Genomic DNA, 20,086 nt, shown 5'->3' with positions numbered 1-20,086 from the left:
GCTGGGCAGTGACGGGCGAGTCCCCCACGCTGCCCAGTATAGGAGCAGTGCTCTCGGCTGGCACACATTTGTGACCGGGACAAACCCAGGGTGGCCAAGAAGGGCCCAGCCCCTGAGACTGCTGGGGAGAGGGGTGGGGTGCCTGAGGCCCAATGACCCAGAGCTAGCTAGCCAAGGGCATGCAGGACTCAGAGACCGCATCTGCCCGGAGGAGGGGCCCCCCCACCCAGTTCTCCCCACAGTCGAAGTTGGGGGCTTTTTATCCAACTGAGTGAGAAACTGAGGCGGGAAGGTTTCATGAGCTGTGGGGCTCCAGGGTCCCTGGGAGACCTTCCCCGCAGAATGGTCCCTTCTCCTGTCCAGCTGGGAGTGTGCGTGCTCAGCGGCCATGGGCAGCCAGGGAGAGAGAAGAAATGGACTCCCACCCCTCCCCCAATATTGCTGACGTGTTCCGATGCTTCAAGACCCTGACCCAAGACACAAGGGGAAGCCATCTGAACTGGGTAAGTCTGGCTCCCAAACTAGCTGGTAAGTAAGCCCCCAAGACACAAGGCTTCAGACATCCTGAGACATTACCTCCTTCTTGAGCATGGCCCTCAGTATGTCCAACCCCAAACCCCCACCACTACCTCCGGAATCGGAATCCCAAAGCCGGGAGGGTGTCCTCACACCGGCCACTAAGCTGAGCACAGAGGGAGGGTTCAAAGATCATGAGTGGGCGGGTGAGGGGGCGGGGAAATTGTGAGAGTTAATGTGTAAGAGAATGAATGAATGAATGGTGGATGGAAGTCAGGGAGGGGGGAGGGAGTAAGGGAAGGAAGGAAGGAAGGAAGGAAGGAAGGAAGGAAGGAAGGAAGGAAGGAAGGAAGGAAGGAAGAAGGAAGGAAGAAAGGAAGGAGGGAGGAAAGTGGGAGGAGGCAGGAAGGCAGGCAAGGGAGGAAAGGAGGGAGGGAGGAAGGAAGAAAGAAAGGAAGGAGGGAGGAGAGTGGGAGGAGGGAAGGCAAGGGAGGAGGGAAGGCAAGGAAGGAAGGAAGGAAGGAAGGAAGGAAGGAAGGAAGGAAGGAAGGAAGGAAGGAAGGAAGGAGGGAGGGAGGGAGGAAGGAAGGAAAGAAGGAAGGAAGGAGGGAGGGAGGGAGGGAGGGAGGGAGGAAGGAAGGAAGAAAGAAAGAAAGGAAGGAAGGAGGGAGGAGAGTGGGAGGAGGGAGGGAGGAGGGAAGGCAAGGGAGGAAGGAAGGGAGGGAGGGAAAGGGACTACCCAAAGCACATACTTTAGGCAGGATGGGAACCACGTATGATCCAAGTTGAAACCCTGTCCCCTCCTCCAGACCTGGACACTGAGAAGTGGACCCCCTCCGTGGCCTCGCCCAGTGCTGGGAGCTGAGTCAGGGGCAAGCCACTCATCTTCCCCCGCACAAACCCATGTTCAGTCCCAAAATCCCCTTGCAGGCCAGCCCTGCCCACGGGGAGCCCTCAGAGGGGGCCCCGGCCATCCGCCCACCCTGGAGGCACTCTGCCCAAGGCTTGGGACTTGATGCGCAGTTTGTGGGGCAGGGAGGGCTGACCCTCAGAGTCGTTCCCTGGGACAGGATAGGCCACCCCGGGAGGCAGCTCCATCGGGTCAGCAGAGGGTGTGAGCAACACATCTGAGGGCCCCGAAGCCTGGTAACCAGTGGGCATGGGTGACCACAGCCTCCAGAAGGGCCTGAGCTCCGGTCTGGTCCCCCCATGCCCATCCAGGAGGTGACAACTGAATAAGGCAGCTGGGAGGGCAGCCTGCAAAGCCATGTCCATTCTCTTGGGGGCAGGAGGCGCAGGGTCCTGGGGGCACCTGGGGGAGGTGGCCAGACCAGTCCACTTGTGAGCCACCAGACAGCCCCCGCATCCCGGAACCCCAGTGTCCAGGGCGCATGGCCTCAAAAAGCAGCCACGGGAGCCAGAGAGGGAGGGGAGGGGTTCGGCCCTAGAGCAGGGGTCCCCAGTCCAGGGGGCCTCCCATAGCATGGCCTGTAGGGGCAGGGCCCGGGAGCCAGCGACGGAGGGCAGAAGGCCAAAGCGATGCCTCAGTGTCCACAGCTCAGCCCTGAGCAGAGCGTTTTCCTCCAGCAGCACGGCTAGCCTGCCCTCGAGGGCCGCGTCATTGAGACGCCGCTTTTCCCGGGACCTCTTGGCGGCTTCGTTGTTCTTCCTCCGCTTCTCCCAGTAAACTGTGTCCTTCTTCTCTTCCGGCATGAACTCCCGCTGCCTCCGGATGGCCGGACCCCTGCCGCGTGCTCCCCGCAGGGTCTTGCTGCTGGAGAGACCCACGTCCATGGCTGCCTGGGGCACCTGGAACACAAGAGAGGGGTCTTGGACAGGAGGCAGGAGGCTGACCAGGACGGCCCTCCCTCTAATTTATCCTGTGACCCCACCATCACAGACAGGTAAGGGCACAGGTGGAGTGGGAGCGGGGAGGGTGGGGGGTGACCAGGACGGAAGCAGAGAGGGATGTAATGGAGAGGAAGAGGAGAGGAGCTGGTGGGACCATTGGGTGTCTGGCAGAGGAGTGGGGGAGGCTTCCAGAGAGGCCGCTTGGCTGGGAAAAGCGTAGGAGCAGACCACAGTCTTCACGGAGAGCCGGTGGGGCACCGACCGTGTCCTTAGAGGATGCAGGCTCTTTCCCCGGGGTTCTTACCTCTGAGAAGTCAGCTGATAAGCCTAGAGCTCAGTCTGGTCTGAGCTCTAGGTTAAGATCCTTGGAGACCCAGAGGGAGAATGAAAGAGGGCTGAACCTAGAAAGAAAGAAAGAATGTGTGTCCATGGAGTTAAACTGAGTCAAGCTGGGTTCAGAAAATAAGCCAGCAGTCATCTGAATTGTGCCTAGGTTATGTCCCAAGACTTCCTCGATACGTGGCCAGAATTTCGCATCTGCCCATCCATCCATCCGCCTACCCACACATTCATAAGATGATCTATTCATCTATGCACTCACTCAACTGTCCATTTGTCCATCCCTCTACCCACCTACTCAACCAACTCACCATCTATCCTTTATCCCCTCAACCACCCACCCACCATCTGATTTGTCCATCCCTCTGCTCATTCAAACATTCCATCTATCCCCCATCCGACTACAGAATCATCTACACATCTGCCACTCACACACCCACCCATCCACCTACCTGTCCATTCATTCACCGAGTCATTTTTTTATAATATTGTACCTACAGGTAACAATAGAAAAAAAATTGGACTCTATAAAAATGTTTACATTTTGTGCATCAAAAGATACCACCCGCAGGGGCGCCTGGGTGGCTCGGTCGGTTAAGCGTCCGACTTCAGCTCAGGTCATGATCTCATGGTTCGTGGGTTTGAGCCCCGCGTTGGGCTCAGTGCTGACAGCTCAGAGCCTGGAGCCTGTTTCAGATTCTGTGTCTCCCTCTCTCTGTGACCCTCCCCCGTTCATGCTCTGTCTCTCTCTGTCTCAAAAATAAATAAAAACGTTAAAAAAAATTAGAAAAGAAAAAAGAAAAAAGATACCACCCGCAAAGTAAAAAGATAACTCACAGAATGGGAGGAAATATTTGCAAATCATAGATCTGATAAGGGATTAATATCCCAGAACATACAGAGAACTCCTACAACTTAGCAACAACAACAAGATAAAAATTAAAATAACCCAACTCAGAAATGGTCACAGAGCTTGAACAGACATTTCTCAAAAGAAGATACACTGCTGGTCCACAAGCACGTGAAAAGAGGCTCAACAGCGCTAATCATTAAAGGAAACTCAAATCAACACTACAGCGAGATATCGCCTCACATCCATCCGGATGGCTACCATTAAAACAAGCCAAAACAGAAAATGGCAAGTGTTGACCAGGAGGTAAGGAAATTACAACTCTCGCGAACTGTGGGCAGGAATGTAAAACGGTGCAGCCGCTGTGAAAAACCGTATGGCGTTTCCTCCAAAAAATTAAAAATAGAGTTACCCTGTGATCCAGCAACTCCACTTCTGGGCATACACCCAGAAAAATTGGAAGCAGGGTCTCAAAGAGATGGCCACACACCTAGGTTCACAGCAGCAGCATTCACGATGGCTAAGAAGTAGAAACAGCCCAAGTGTCCATGAACGGATGAACAGAGGAGCAAAATGTGGTCCATCCATACAATGGAATGTGATTCAGCCTTTAAAAGGGAGGAGAGTCTAACACCTGCTACGACACGGATGAGCTTTGAAGGTTTGAGGCTCAGTGAAATAAGCCAGTCACAAAAAGACAAATGGTCTACGATGCCCTCATAAGAGGTGCTTACAATAGTCAACATTGCAAAGACAGAAAACAGAATGGTGGGTGCCGGGGGCCAAGGGGAGAGGAAAATGGGGAGTTATGCTTTAATGAGTACAGTTTCTCGTTTACAAGATGAAAACAGTATGGGGATGAGTGGTGCGGGAGGTAGCACAACACTGTGAGTGTATTTAATATTCTTGAACCATACACTTAAAAATGATTAAGACAGGGGCGCCTGGGCGGCTCAGTCAGGTGAGTGTCTGACTCCGGATTTCGGCTCCGCTCAGGATCCCAGGGTCGTGGGATCGAGCCCCACTGTGGGTTCCGCACTGAGTGTGGAGCCTGCTTGGGATTCTTTCTCTGTCTCTGAAAATTTTTTTTAAATGGTTAAAACAATAAGTGTTATTTTATGTGTATTTTTAATTTTTTAATAATAAATTTTTTTTAATAATACTAACGTAACTTTACTGAACGCCAGCCATCTTGCCATCCACATATCCATTCACTGGTCCCCCTTCATCCACCCGCAACTCGGCCATTCCCTCAACCATCCAGTAAGCATCCCTCCATGTACCAGTCAGCCTCCCACAAATCCATTCACTCATCTGTGTGCCCAAGACACGGGGTTTCTGCCCGAGAAGTCAAAGCAGGCTCCAAGAAAGAGTGGGCATTGAGAGCTGGCATCCTTGCTCAGAGAACCCATGACTAACCTTCATGATGGCGGGTATGTGTCTTTTTTTGTCTACAATTGTAATCCTGGTACCTAATGTTGTGCTTGTAGACTGCAAGTGGTAAATAAACATTAATGAATGAATGAATGAATGAACAAATGAACGAACAGGTGAATCAAAACAGAACTTTGTTCACAGAAAATATTTGGCCCTTCTGCTGAACTGCCAGCCCCAAATCATGAAGCCAACCACATTTCCCTTTTTGCTTTGGCCACCAGGAAACTCAGCATTCAGTTTGAAGATAAGCTATAATAGCCTTCTTGAGTGGGAAAGCCATTTACTTCTGCAGTGTTATTATTTGAATTTAGTCTTTTTCTCTGTGCTAACAGCTCTTGGCCTTAGTGTCTTGGCTGCATAAGATCATTGAGATCAAAAGACAACACTCTTCAAAACTCTGATCATGATTCTACGTCCACATTTCCCAAAGTATGTTGTCAGGAACCCCAGTGCCGAGGGTGCACTGCCCAAAAAAAGAGAAAAAAATACAATACATTTGAGAAATACTGTATATCCTACACCCTACCTGAGAATCTTAATGATTCTCAGGGGCACCTGGGTAGCTCAATCGGTTAAGCGTCCAACTTCAGCTCAGCTCATGATCTTGTGATTCATGAGTTTGAGACCCACATTGGGCTCTGTGCTGACAGCTCAGAGCCTGGAGCCTCTTTCGGATGCTGTGTCTCCCTCTCTCTCTGCCCCTCCCCTGCTCACACTCTGTCTCTCTTTCTCTCCAAAATAGATAAACATTTAAAAGATTGTTAAAGGCTCTGAGAAGTCCTGCAAAAAAAAAAAAATTTTTTTAACTTTGTTTGATTTAGAGGTTCTCAAACTCACAAAATATCTACTTTACAAAACACCTTGGGATGCAAATTCATTCATTCATTCATTCATTCATTCATTCATTCGTACAGCACTGTGCCAGGTCCTAAGATGGTTACCAGAGGAAAATCAAACAGCCCTGTGCCTTCACAAAGCCCCCAGCCACATGGTAAAGGTAAGTGAGATATAATGGAAAACACAGGCCCCAAAAAAAAAAAAAAAGAAAAGAAAAAAAAGAAAACACAGGCCCAGAGAGGGTCTGCTATCTGCCCAAGTCACACAGTAAGTTAGCGGCAGGATGAGGATTTGAATGCCATCTGTCTAATGCGTGGGTCCGTTCTGCTTACAGGTCTGAGGGGCTGCTATGTCTGCAGTCATGGCTGGGTTTGGAACAAAAGGCTTGGCGGGGCCCTGCCGTCACCTGAGTCGGCAAGAACCTCTAGTCACCAGAGGGACTCCAGTACCACTGCCTGGGACCCCCTCTGAGAACTGGTTACGAGGGGTACACCAGCACCGAGGCCCAAGACCTCCTGTGAGGCCCCACAGGCATCTGGGGCCACCTGGCCCCCGGCCCACCTGCTGCAGCAGGTGGCCCATGCTGGCCCGTGTCGCACGGGCTGGAGAAGCACCTGCAAACCGTGGACCCTGCTGCACAGGACCCAGGTGGGGGGCCCTGGGTTTGCACCTGCCTAGTCCTCATGTCTGCTCCTGGCGGTCAGACCACCTATCCCATCCTTGTCCAGGAGGCCACGTTCCCTGGCCCCTTTCAGCCGTCTGAGGCCAGCACACCCTCTGGCAGGAGTGCATCGTCCTGCTTACAGAGAAGGAAACCGAGGCTCAGGAGCTCCCGTGGCTGGCCTGGGGGTGTCGGCAATTTCACAAGTCGGCCTGATTTTCCCTCCCATCCTTTCCTCCCAGCATGGTGACTGCCACCACCACCACCCCAGCCCCACAGCCACTGCTGACACCCCTGCCCCCTCACCCCACCTCCCACCACTTCTCTGTCCACACGTGCACGCACCCCCTCTGCTCTCCTCGCAGTGCCGGCCACAGCCCAGGGGTCTCCTATCCCCCCTGGGTCCACACCCGCCTGCACCCCAGTCCCTCCAAACCCACCAGCAGCCCAGAGGAGTCTTTTTCAAAACCCCACTGACCCTCAGGTTAGAAACCTCTGGGGTGTACTTATGAAAGCACTCAAAATGATCCCTAAAAACAGTGCTCATATGCAGCTCAGGTCCCCCCCCTTCTCCACCCTGGGCCTGGGGAGCGAACGGAGGCCGACGCTGCACGAATGGGTTTTGGAATGAACCAGTGAATGCGTGAGTATTTGAACCAGTTAATGAGTGACCTGAAAATGTATGAGTGAGCAAGCAGACGGAGAAATACCCCAGGGGCAGGGCCCTGAGAGTGGGGTACAGTAAGCCTGAGTGAATCCTCTCCCCCCCCCCCCCCAGAGGGCTGGGCCTGGGCCTTCCACTGCCCAGACGGCTCATCTGAGACCCAACCAACGTGAGCCCCCAGACAGGCTCTCGCTCAGGGTCCTTTGTCCCACCAGCCAGAGCATCCTGCTGCCACCGACCTGGCCCTGTCCGGGGCAGGGGGTGGGGGGGCCTCAGAGGGGGTCCTGAGCACCATTCCAACTTCAAGGATACTCACAGGAGCCCAGGAGTTGATATGCGCCAGCATGGAGCACATCCCAAGGCCCTGGGGCCAGCGCCCGTGGGCACCATCCCGGTTCAGGGAGAGAGGACAGAAGCGGGGGGGTGGGGGGGCAGGCAAACCCAGGGATGACTGGAGCAGGGGCCAGACAGGCTGGAAAGGGAGCAGACGAAGACCAGGGATCCTCCAAGGAAAAGTCAAAACCAGCAGATGCCCAAGAAAGAAGACAGCGTGGGCTGGCAGTCAGAGCCAGCCAGTGGGGTATGAGAGGGCAAGTGCCACTGTGCAGCTCCCTTCCTGAGTCCCTCCTCCTCCCTGTGGCTTGGTCTGAGCTCCCCCTAACCACCGATCCCCACCTCCACAGGAACCCAAAGGGAGATGGGGCAGCAGATAGCTCAGCTGCCTGAATTTATTTAGAGAAGACGCAGCAAGGGCTGGGCTGAACCTTCCTGTGGTCACCGGGGAAGCACTAATGGGAGGCTTTGAGTCAGGGGCACTCGTGCGCAACAGCCTGAGGCAGCGGCGAGCAAGGAAACAGGAAAGGGGTCTCCCCCAGAGACGGCCCAGGCCAGTTCCACCCCAGCCCCATCAGCCTGCACAGCTTCCCTGACAGTGGCCGTCAAAGCCCGGCTTGGTTTTCTGGAGTGACGGGGAGCTCATTCACTGTTAACTTAAGCTGCTGTCAGGCTGGGTGAGCTCTCACCATCCGGGTTTCCCTGCAACAGAACTAACACCCACCTTTACTAGACCTTTTCCCTTAGAATTCATTCTCTCTGTTGGTGAAACACCCCTCCTCCCTTTGGCCCCTAGATTCTCTGAGAATTGGACAGATGGATGTTCACATCCCCCTAGCCCCTCCTCGGGTCTGCTTTCCACGGAAAGCAGTCGTGTTTGGTGAGTGCCTACGAGGTGCCAGGCGCAAAGAACGCCTCACCTTGTACTTACCGCCGTTCCAAGCTCCAAGAAGAAAGTTCAGTCATTACCCTCACTTGACGGATGAAAAGAGGCCCTGAGGAGTCAGGTAACTGACGACCTGCCTGAGTCAGCACGGCCAGAATGCAGGCAATGGCCTCCGGGCCCACACCTTCTGAACACAGCAGGTTAGCCTTCCTGGCCTTTCCCGCTCTTTCCACTGAGGACACATTTTTTAGTTCATTCAGCACCTCTGACGGGTAGAGATCAGTACCCACAGAGGAAAAAAGGGTCTAGAAACTGCACAGCTAACAACGGGGCGGGACTTAGATGAGCATACAAGCCACCAGGATCGTACAAAGGACGGACAGAGCTAAGACCTTAAACCCGCTTGAACTGGGTTCAAATCCTCCTTCTTAGCTAAGCATGTTTGGGCAAGTCACATCACCTCTATGAGCTTCCGATGCCTCAGCTAAAATGAGGATAATAGGGGCACCTGGGGGGCTCAGTCGGTTAAGCATCCGACTTCGGCTCAGGTCATGATCTCACAGTTTGTGGGTTCGAGCCCCACATCGGGCTCCGTGCTGACAGCTCAGAGCCTGGAGCCTGCTTTGGATTCTGTGTCTCCCTCTCTCTCTGCCCCTGCTCGTGCTCTCTCTCAAAAATAATAAAAACATTAAAAAAAATAAAACAAAATGAGGATAATAGCAATACCTAGTTCATTGGTCATGTAAAGAATAAATCCCAGAGATCCTGGTGTTAAAAGCCAGTACGTAATAATAGTTAACAATCCACGCAGCCACTTTTTATGTGATGGTGGTATTAGAACCCTCTCCCACTAGGTTTCTGCCACGCTGCTCCCCCAATTATTTGTGTCGAAAATACCTCTGAGAACCCTCAGAGACCACTCAACACCCTGTATCGGTTTACAGATGACAAAATTGGACTTCCTTTCAAGATGGCGCACCAAGTACTCATTGAGACCTTCCCATTCCTCCCCTAAACACTTAGAAATGACAGGAAAATGTTAACTTGAATGAGGGACCAAAGAAGAAGTGCCCTATGACAAGGGTGTGCCCACCCTTGTATGTACAGGGCTGCCTAATATAGGAGATCAAGAGCGCACATTCTCAAAAGACTCTGAGCAAGGAGAAATATCCTGAAGACATGAATTCACAACCACTTCATGAAGTTCTCACATACTCTCCCACTGGAAGAATTTACATCAGAGGAAATAGAGATGACTGGTGCGATGTGAAAGGAGTTGTGCAATGAATAGATTGAGGAACTCCGAAAGACAAAGGATGGAATAATAGCCATTAGACAAGAACAGGAGGTTATAGAACAAAAACAGGTTGATTTTTTTTATCTTTATTTATTTTTGAGAGAGAGAGAGAGAGCATGAGTGGGATAGGGGCAGAGTGAGAGAGGGACACAGAATGCAAAGCAGGCTCCAGGCTCTGAGCTGTCAGCACAGAGCCCGACACAGGGCTTGAACCCACGAGCCGTGAGATCATGACCTGAACCGAAGTCGGAGGCTCAACCGACTGAGCCACCCAGGCGCCCCAAAACAGGTTGATTTTTTAAAAGAACCAATCAGAGCTCTGATATGAAAAATATAGTTGCTAGGGACGCCTGGGTGGCTCAGTCGGTTAAGCATCCGACTTCGGCTCAGGTCATGATCTCGTGGTTTGTGAGTTCGAGCCCCGTGTCGGGCTCTGTGCTGACAGCTCAGAGCCTGGAGCCTGCTTCAGATTCTGTGTCTCCCTCTCCCTCTCTCTCTCTCTCTCTCAAAAGTGAATAAACTTAGAAAAAAAAATTTAAATAAAAAGAAAAATATAATTGCTAAAACACTTCAGAAATGAGTTGCCTGATTGAAGGAGAAAACAAGACCCAGAACTGGGAAGGGACTGACCAAGGTCACATGGGATTTTAGAGGCACATGGTACCAGAACACAGAACCCAGATTTTAGAAGATCAGAACTAAGGTCAAACTCGGGAGCTGAGTCCTGGGGCCATTTGTGGAAACTCTTTTTGAGGGTGTTCTGCGATTCCTTCCCCCACTTTCTTTTTTCTTTTTTCCCCTGTACCATAATACTGCTGCTGAGCTGAACTCCGCAGCTCCCCCCTAATGAAGAACGGAGTTTCCATCCCCTGACTGGTCTGGGTGGGACCATGGGTATGGAGAAACGGGTGGGGCCATGGAGAAATGGCCAGCTTTCTCCTCCAAAATGGCACAACTGGGACTTCACATCTCTGAGCCTCAGATTCCTCATCTATAAAATGGCTTTGACAGGTCCTGTCACATGCTGATGTTTTGAGGATAGAAAGTTGTATGCACAAGACATCTGGCGTTCCAAGGTCTCCCATGGAACACCTTTCTGGGGCTCAACAACCCTCTTTTTTGAGCCCAAAGAAACCCCAGATGAGGACAAAGCTACAGTCACTTAGGCCACCAACATAGGAGAGAAATTTAAAACCTTGAAAGGACAAAAAAAAAAAAAGGTGACAAAAAAAGATGAATCAAAGGAGAGAGGGTAGGCTGACTTACAAATCCCCCACCTACATGGTCAGAAGGCAGCCCACAATTTTTCCCTTTCCACCGTGTTATGGGGGGAACTAAAAATGACCACAAACTCTCCGGTGGGTATAAGCCTTCTTAACACTCAAAGGCAACAAGTGACATCTGTGTGGTCAATTCACATCTGGAAAAATTGTTCATCCCTTTCCCTTAACAAGAAAAATACTCATTCGTTTTCACCTACACAATGAGATACCATTTTTTTCTGGCTGAAATGGGCAAAGATTTAAAAATGATAAAACCCAATGCTAGCAAGGATGTGGTGAGATGGGCACTTGTGTACCTAGAAAGAGAAGGTATAAGCTGCTTCCTGGCAGAGCACCTAAACAATCTGAAGCAGAGTTGGACTCCTACCCCATTTGAGGGATAAAGATGTCACTTCTCTCCCACCTGGATCCCTGCTCCAAGCATCTCTCTATTCTGGCCTTAGCAGCCCCAACATCCCTCCTCCAACACACCATTCCAGCCACTTAGAACCTCTTTTGTTTCCCAGAAAGCCGTTCTTTCATTCACGCACGCTGTGCCTTCTGCCCGAAACATCTTGCACCTTCTCTCACCTCTTCCCCAGCCAAATCTGACTCATCCTTCAGGACTTAGCTTACGTGTTACCTCCTGCAGCAAGCCCACCACACTGACCCCTCTCCGCTAGGCCAGGAGTCTCTCCTGGGCTCCCAGGGTCCTGTGGATTTCCACCACCACCACAGTGATGACTCTGGGTGTGTCCACCCCCCCCCCCACCGCCCCGATCTGCAGATATTCACAACAAGTACTTGACAAATATAGAAGTGAAATATTTGGAGAAGAGGGTGTGCTCTGTGTGGTCTCAGAAGGTTGAGCCAAGACCACAGATTGGGGCGGGAGGGAGGGGGGTAGAGGTTCAGGCTGGAGCCAGTGTCTGAAATAATTTTCTAAGAAGTCCAGCTCACTAACGCAGAAGAAGCTGCCTCGATAGGTGATGAGCTGCCCATCACAGGAGGTGTGCAAGCAGGAGGTTGGAAACCACTTCTCTTTCTTTGTGACTTCCCCACCCTTACCTGGCCAGAATTGGGGGGGGGGGGGGCTTGAAGGAGATGCCCTCTTCCCCAAGTGGTTCCATGGGGCTTTCTTGTGACTCAGAAAACTGCCCAGGGAGGACTTTGGACCCGCAGAGACTATTCCCACGGAGCTGATACAGCCCAGCCCATTCCTCAGAAAGGCCACAGAGTCCCAAGACGCTACACTCTCACGGGGTTCAGGGAGCCCGATGGAGCCCCAGGGCCCTCTCACTCTGAGCAAACCCACGCCTCATAAAAGCCCCAGTGAAACCGACCTCTAAAACCGAGAGCCCTCTGCGGGAACTCAGATTTCAAGGGGAAAATGCAAGGCACTGTGGGATTGTGGCGAGCCCTACCCTCCCCTGAGCCCCCTCCCAAGGCCTGGGAAGAGGCCGGAAGCCGTTGGTACCTCTGTGCCCAACCCACAAGCCCCGCTATAGTCCCAGAGCGGGGACCAGACTGACAGGCAGGAAGGGGGCGGGCCAGGGGACAGGGTGTATGCCATCCCTCCTGTGCTGGTGACACACAGTGTGGCCTTAGACAAGGGCCAGCTGCTCTCTGAGCCTCAGTGTCTTCACTGTCAAATGGGTACAAGATTGGTGCCCGGGTTGGTTAAGTAACGTTGGTTACGTGCTTAGTCCCAAAACATAGTAGGTGTTTTGTTCTTCAACTCCATGAGCTTCAGGGAGGTCCCTGGGGCTCATGGGGGTCTGATCCGATGGCAGGAAAGTGTCACATGACTGTCAGCTCAGTGGAAATTGACCTCCTAAAACTGACGAGGCACAAAATTCATCTCGGCCCTGGGCCAGACGGATCCCTCAGGCTCTATCTCCCCACTCTATCCAGCCCAAACCCCCAAAATGCTTCAGATCCTTGGGGCCCAGGCAAGCCAGGGCCCCACCGCCTGGTGGAAGTTTGAGGCCCCCTAATCAGCCTGGGGGTGGTGTCACCAGGAAGGGGTGAGGGCACCTGGCCCAGTCACCACCCAGACCCAAGGGAGAGCACCCCAGAGGTGCCCCGTGTCCAGCCAAGCCCAGGACCCACCCAGCCCCTGCTTCCACTCAGGCCCCGGCCAGAAGGGTCTCTCTTCTGGGCACCTGTGTGCCCAAATCCACCCCCACACACACACACACACAGGGGTCTAGACACCATCCAAGCCCACCAGGCCTTACCCACACATCCCATCAATCCTGCTCCAAGTCTCAAGGCTGTGGCTGCTCTCACTCACTCTGCTCCAGCCACACAGGGTCTCCTCGCTGCTCTCCCAACACTGCAAGCATGGTCCTGCCTCAGGGCCTTTGCACGGGCTGTTCCCTCTACCTAGAATGCTGTTCCCCCAGATACTCACATATGGTACCTCCCTCACCATCTTTAGGTCTCTCCTCCCCTGCAAGGTCTGTCCTGACCCCTAGGCTAAGTCACCACCCACCCACACACCCCATCCGTCTTCTCTCCTTCTTATCGGGCCTCGTGCTTATACGGGGCGCTTACCACACTCCGTTACTTTTTCAATAGTGACGATTGACTTGCTCCGTGTCTGTCTGCCACCAGAATGCTAGCCCCTGATGACAGGGCCCACTCCCCTCTGTGTACAAGGAGCTCCAGGGCCCCAGGCTCCCTTCTGTGAAATGGGCCCAGGGGTGCTCTGAGAGAGTTTCCGGCTCTGCGAGCCCTGCCCTCCACCCCAGGGGTGGCTCTCCCTCCTCCATCTGCGGAACTGCACTCAAAGAAACATCCCACTTTCCCTGCCCCCACCCCATGGTTCCTGGAGACAGGCTGTGTCCCTGGGGCCTTCAGGGGGCAGGGCCTGGACCCTGTGACTTCTCTGGGTTCCTGAAACACCCACTGGCCTCATCCAAGCCCTTTCTGGGTGCCCAGCTCTGCCTGTGCTAAGCACTTTACAGACACTATCTGCCAGAGGGATCTCCTCACCACACAATCACATTATGCCACTTTCCAGCTCAAAATCCTCCGCGGATCAAGACCACACTCCCTTGCCCTACCAACGGGGCCTCCCACACAGTCCGGATGGGGCTGGTCCCCTCCATGCTCCAACCACTGGGACTCACCACAGGGCCTTTGCACCTGCAGGCCTGCTGCCTGGACCGCTCCGCCTCCCCTCTCCCAGTATCCTCATTCTCATCCTTTGATTGCCAACTTCTCCGAGAAGCTCTCCCTGACTTCCCAGGAAAGAAGTCAGGGAGAAACAGTAGGTGTTTCTGCTTCTTAGCATTTATTATCCAAATAAGTTTTAAAGTTTATTTATTTATTTTGAGAAGCGAGGAAGAGACAGAGAGGTAGAGGGGCAGAGCAGGGGGAAAGAGAGAATCCCAAGCAGGCTCCGCATGGTCAGTGCAGAGCCCCACGTGGGGCTTGGGGTTCCCCCAAACAACTTTACATTCATTTGTGTAACTTATTCACTAACATCTCTCTTTCTTGGGGCGCCTGGCTGGCTCAGTCGGTTAAGCATTCGACTCTTGATGTCGGCTCAGGTCACAATCTCACGGTTCGTGGGTCCAAGCCCCACACTGGGCTCTGCGCTCACTGTGCCAAACCTGCTTGGGATTCTCTGTCTCCCTCTCTCTCTGCCCCTCCCCCCACTCGCTCTCAATTTCTCTCTCCCCAAAAATACATAAACATTAAAAAAATAATAATAACATCTCTCTTTCTCCAATGAGACCAAGTCCTGTTTCTTACCCCAGATATATCCCCACTCCAGGGCCTGGCACACAGTAGATGCTTGATAAATACTCATGAATGAGTGTTGGGCCGAATCCCGCTATCCCCCCAGGCTCCCATTCTACAGGTGAGGAGACTGAGGCTCGCTCCTGACTTCTCTTCTGCACAGCCTGCCCCCCACAGCCCCCCAAGCAGCCTCCTAACCCCCTCCTCCAGCTTTAGGGCAGTGGTCCAAAGCCAAGGGGACGTTTGTCAATGTTTGGGGACACATTTGGCTGTCACAACTAGGGGGCGAATGCTACCGGCATCTCGTGGGTAGAGGCCAAGGATGCTGCTCACACCCTACAGTGACCAGCACAAAGGATTATCCAGCCTCAAATGTCAATGTGTGGTGGAGAAAGTCTGCTTCGGGAGAAGTGGCCACAGCCTAGCCTGACTGATAAAGACTGGCTGGGCCTGGGCCCGGGGCCATCTGATCAGAACCAGGGATAGCTGTTAACGGTAGCTCCCCGGACAGATTTCACCTGGACCCAGCTGCCACTGTTTCAGCTGAAAGAAAAAGAGAGAGGGGAGGGGAGGGGAGGGGAGGGGAGGGGAGGGGAGGGGAGGGGAGGGGAGAAGAGAAGAGAAGAGAAGAGAAGAGAAGAGAAGAGAAGAGAAGAGAAGAGAAGAGGAAAAGGAAAGAAAGGAAAGGAAAGGAAAGGAAAGGAAAGGAAAGGAAAGAAAAGGAAAGGAAAGGAAAGGAAAGGAGGACATAAAGGAAGAAAAGAAAGGAAGGAACAAAAAGAAAGTCACCATCAAAAGACACAAGCCACAGAGCAAGAAGGCAACCCACAGAATGGAAGAAAATATCTCTACATCATAGATTAATATCCAAAACATATAGAGAACTCCTATAGCTCAGCAATAAAAAAAAAAAAAAAAAAGAACCCTCAATTAAAAATTGAGCAAAGGGCTTGAACAGACATTTCTCCAAAGAAGATGCTTAAGTGGCCAGTAAGCCCATGAGGGGAGGCTCAGCATCACTGATCATTCAGGAAACGCACAGGAAAACGGGAGCGGGCCCTCGCACAGTGCGGGTTAGGACTGCGTGGTTCCACTGACCCGCAAATTGCTTATAAATACCATCCAGGACCGTAAACGTATTTTCTCTTCCTTATGACCTCCTTAACAACACTGTCTTTTCTCTCACAATGACTTCATTATAAGAACACGGCACCTAATACCCGAACATACAAAATACGTACATGGAACATACAAAATATGCATTCATGGACCGTCTACATTATCACTAAGGTTTCCGGCCAACAGTAGGCTGACTGCAGTTAGGTTTCGGAGAGCCGAAAGCTGTACGTGGGCTTTCGGCTTGTGGGATGTGGTCGGTGCCCCTAATTCCTGTCTTCAAGTGTCAACTGTGCGAGATACGGCCTTACACACCTGAGGACAGCTACTGTTAAAACACACACACACACACACACACACACACACACACAGAGAGAAAATAACAAATGTTGGCGATGATGTTGTGAAACCAGAACCTTCAGGCACTGTTGGTGGGAATATAAAACGGCACGGCTGTTCGCTGCGGAAAACAGTACGGGGGTTCTTCAAAAACTTAAAAATGGAACCACCATGTGATCCAGCAGTTGCATTTATGGGGTCAATACCCAAGAGAATTGAACGCAGGGATTTGGGGCGCCTGGGTGGCTCAGTCGGTTGAGCGTCCGACTCTTGATTTCAGTTCAGGTCATGATCCCAGGGTCGTGGGATCCAGCCCCTGGATGGGCTTGGTACTGGGCATGGAGCCTACTTAAGAGGCTCTCTCTCTCTCTCTCTCTCTCTCTCTCTCTCAAAAGAAAGCAAGCAGGAACTCTAAGAAATATTTGCACACCTATGTTCAGTGCACAGGGCATGATTCACGATACCTAAAACGTGGAAGCAACCCAGCGCCCATCGACACATGAATGCACAAACAAGACGTGGTCCGTCCACACAATGGAACACTTAGCCTAAAAAGAAAGGATAATCTGACACCTGCTACAACATGGAAGAACCCAGAAGACACTAGGCCCCGTGACATAAGCCAGACACAAAAAGACAAATACTGTATAAATCCACTGAAATGAGGTCCCCGGAGTAGCCAGAGACGTAGACAGAAGGGGAATGGTGGGAGCCAGGGGCGGGGGAGGGGAAGGGGAGTCAGCGTTTCACGGGGACCGAGATTGAGTTCGGAAAGATGAGAAAGTTCTGGAGACGGATGGTGCACAACACTAGGGACGTATTTAATACCACTGACTTCTATGCCTATAAATGGTTAAGATGCAAATTTTATGTTCTGTGTATCTTACCAAAATATTTAAAAACTGGGGGGGGGGGGGAAGAGGGAGGGACCCAGAGCAAGCGGTCATGTCTGAAGCATGGGCTGGCATGTCTGTAGAACCCCAGACATGTCCAGCCCTCCAGGGCTCCCACCTCCCATAGGATGAAAGCCCAAGTCCTCCAGAGGCCCAGAAGGCACTGTACCACCTGCCCCTCTCCCTCCCTGCCCTTGTTCCTCCCCATCTCCCCCCTTGCTCACTCCACTCGGGCCATGAAGGCCTCCTTCCTGTTCCTCTGACATGCCAGGCCTGGTCCCACCCCAGGGCCTTTGCACAGTATATGCCTTCTACCTGGAATGCCCTCCCACTTCAGTATCTATATGGCTGATCCCCTCTCTCAATGCCCGTAACCCTCTGTGAAGGACAGAGTGCTTGCGCCCACCTAATCCCCTCTATGTCAGACTTGAAGTTTGGGGAACAAGGCCCAACCCAGCAGCGCATGGTCTCAGAGACACAACATCCAGGTGGTTTGCGCTAAGTGACTCCACCCTCAGGGCCAACTGTGGGTCGTCACGGCATGTCTCGCCTCCTCTTCCCATCTGAGCAGGGCCCAGAGCCCCCCAGGCACCTGCTACTGCCATATGGTGGGCACAAAACAATTGCTCAATAAACACATGGATGAAAGTGCATTATGGAGGGACAGAGAAGAGAGAGAGAGAGAGAAAGAGAGAGAGAGAGAGAGAGGAAGAGAAAGAGATACAGAAACAGAAAAGGCAGGAAGGGCAGAGAGGGAAGGAGAGACGGAGGCCAGCAAAGAAAGAGAAAGAGAGAGCACAGATGGCCACTAAGCCACGAACGACGTCCCACACACGCAGCAGACCCCAGCAGACAACAGCCAGAGGTCTGTGACCACGAACTCAGCAACAAACGCTCACTCCCATCCCCACGGCCACTAGACCCCAACTCCCCCAAGTCCTTAGCATACGTGCATCTCCCCACGACAGTCAGACCCCACGACAGACACACCCTGAGGACACTCACACGCACACACACGGGTCTGCATGGCCGCTGGACCCACCTAACCACCAGATCCCAGAACACGTGGGACCCCCCTCACCCCGTGACAAACCCCACCCTCTCCTACAGCCAGACCCCTAGACGACCACACCACAGCAGACCCTCCCAGGTCCCCAGGCATCCTCTTCTGGGACCTCGACCTCCCACTCAGCGCCCCCCCCACACACACACACACCAACAGGCGTAGCCACCCATGGGGACCAGCACTATCCGGTCCTTTTCAGGGTTACACGAAGCCGGTACATTTTCGTCCCATAAGTGCTGACAAGGCAACAACAGCTGTCATCAGCCTCCTGAGGTGGGGAACAGGGGTAGGGTGTGGGGGCCACACGAGTGGAAGGAGCAGAGAGGAGGGCGGGAGCCGGGAGGGGAAAGGGAAAGGACAGAAGCGAGCAGAAGCTGGGGCACAGAGAGGAGGTGGCCGCAGGAGGCCCCCCAAAATGGAGGCGGGCATTGGGGTCTGAAGCCAGATGGTCCCGCACACGGCTGGCCCTGGCCCCCACCCCGCCGGCCAGCCCGCCCCGTCCCTTCCCTGGGGCCACGCCAGGTCTCCCTCAGGGCAGGGGGAGGACAGGTCCCTCCAACTTGGAGAAAGGCCTGTTCTTCCTCACCCAGCCCTGAGCCCGGCTCTGATGAGGCAACAGAGATGTGGCCGACAGAGACAGAGAGATACACAGGTAGGGAGACACGCAGAGAGAATCCCAAAGAGAGCCAGAGACCCAGCGAGACAGGGAGAGACACAGAAAGAGAGAGAGCTGGGGCAGGAAAGCTGGAGGGGGGCAGAAAAAGACAGAGAAAGGGACTGAGATGGGCAGCAGGAGGTGGCCTGAGGGTGGGGGTTGTTCCCGGGGTTCCCCCGGTGCCCTGGATGTCGGCCAGCCCAGGTGGACCTCTACCTGCACACAGGGCTCACTTCCCGGGTCGCTGTTTCCCCAGCCGGTCCTGCGCGAGCCACGAGCCACATCAGCCGCGTGGGGCCTCCAAACTCCTCCGCGGTGGAGGGAGTCACCAGCGCTTCCGTAAAGGTGACACCCCGGCCCCCAGCCTGTAGCTCGTGGCTTTCCCTGCAGAGCGGTCCCCCCACCTGGTGTCTGCCCGGGGAGCAGCTGTTTGTGGGCTGGCTTCAACTCGGGGTGGGGGTGGGGGGGTCACTGGGGAGCAAACCTCACCACCAGGCGTGCGCCAAGGGAGGGGGGGGGGGTCCTGCTGGTCTGCCCCCTGGGGACCCAGCAAGCGGGTGGTCTGGCTGGCCAAAGCTACAGAATGTCATTCCACCCCCCTAAGACCCTTCTGGAAAGATCAGAGGAGCAAAAGCAAAGGTCCCTTTCTCTTCCAACTGAGGACACTCCCCTGCTCAAACACCCTCTGTGGCTCCTCCTTGCCTTTCAGATTTCCTAATCCTTCTCCCCAAAGACATACGCCCTCTGTCCAGTCTACCTACCAGAGGAAGCAAGCACAGAGCAATTTAGTAACGTGCCCCCGGGGGAACGTGAAGCCGGATCTTTAACTTCAGTATGAATTTCCTGAGCGGACAAGAGTGAATGCGGACGGCAGGTATTCCAGGCAGAGGGAACAGCACAGGCAAAGGCTTAGAGGTAAGGATCCGCATGGACGTGTTTCCGAGGGATCCTGGGAGAGGTGGTCAGAGCTGCTGGTAGGAAAGCCCTCGCACGTGGCCCCCGTGCTGCAGGTGCGCAGAAGCCCCAGGCACGCTCCCACCCCCAGACCCCGCTGGTTTTGAGGATTGACGCCCAGGTGGGATCGAGCGGGCCTCGACTTGGGGGACAGCGCCGCCTGGTGGGCACGGTGTGGGACTGCACCCTCCTTCGCGGGTTCACTCCGCAGACGTTCACCGCCGCCCCAGCCGCGTTCCCGGAGTACGTGACCCCCCCTCAATGGGGTTGTTTTTTAATTCCCCGCTCCTATAAAACAAATTCACCTTCGGCAGTAATCCTGAAGTTAAAAAATCCTAATAGGCACGAAATAAATGCAGATGGTGAAAAGTTCATTA

The 20,086-nt window shown here is 53.4% G+C and overlaps 1 protein-coding gene and 1 long non-coding RNA gene across 2 annotated transcripts; both read right to left on the bottom strand.

Moving 5' to 3' along the window:
- Window positions 1–1,038: 1,038 nt before the first annotated feature.
- NFILZ (NFIL3 like basic leucine zipper) lies at window positions 1,039–2,289 on the bottom strand (the record flags this gene model as incomplete). Its single annotated transcript, XM_058723601.1, has 1 exon — window positions 1,039–2,289. A coding segment is annotated over one exon (819 nt), but the record flags the coding sequence as incomplete, so codon positions are not given.
- Window positions 2,290–19,135, bottom strand: LOC131508512 (uncharacterized). The gene is made up of 3 exons (XR_009260036.1): window positions 18,972–19,135; window positions 2,672–2,768; window positions 2,290–2,325 (listed from the first exon to the last, which is right to left on the bottom strand). It is a non-coding gene; the product is annotated as an uncharacterized LOC131508512 (long non-coding RNA).
- Window positions 19,136–20,086: the final 951 nt, after the last annotated feature.

Source organism: Neofelis nebulosa, chromosome 4, assembly GCF_028018385.1.
Source record: "Neofelis nebulosa isolate mNeoNeb1 chromosome 4, mNeoNeb1.pri, whole genome shotgun sequence".
In the NCBI taxonomy this organism is placed as follows: Eukaryota; Metazoa; Chordata; class Mammalia; order Carnivora; family Felidae; genus Neofelis; species Neofelis nebulosa.
The sequence above is the reverse complement of the archived record's forward strand: the minus strand, read 5'-3'. Positions and strand labels throughout refer to the sequence as shown.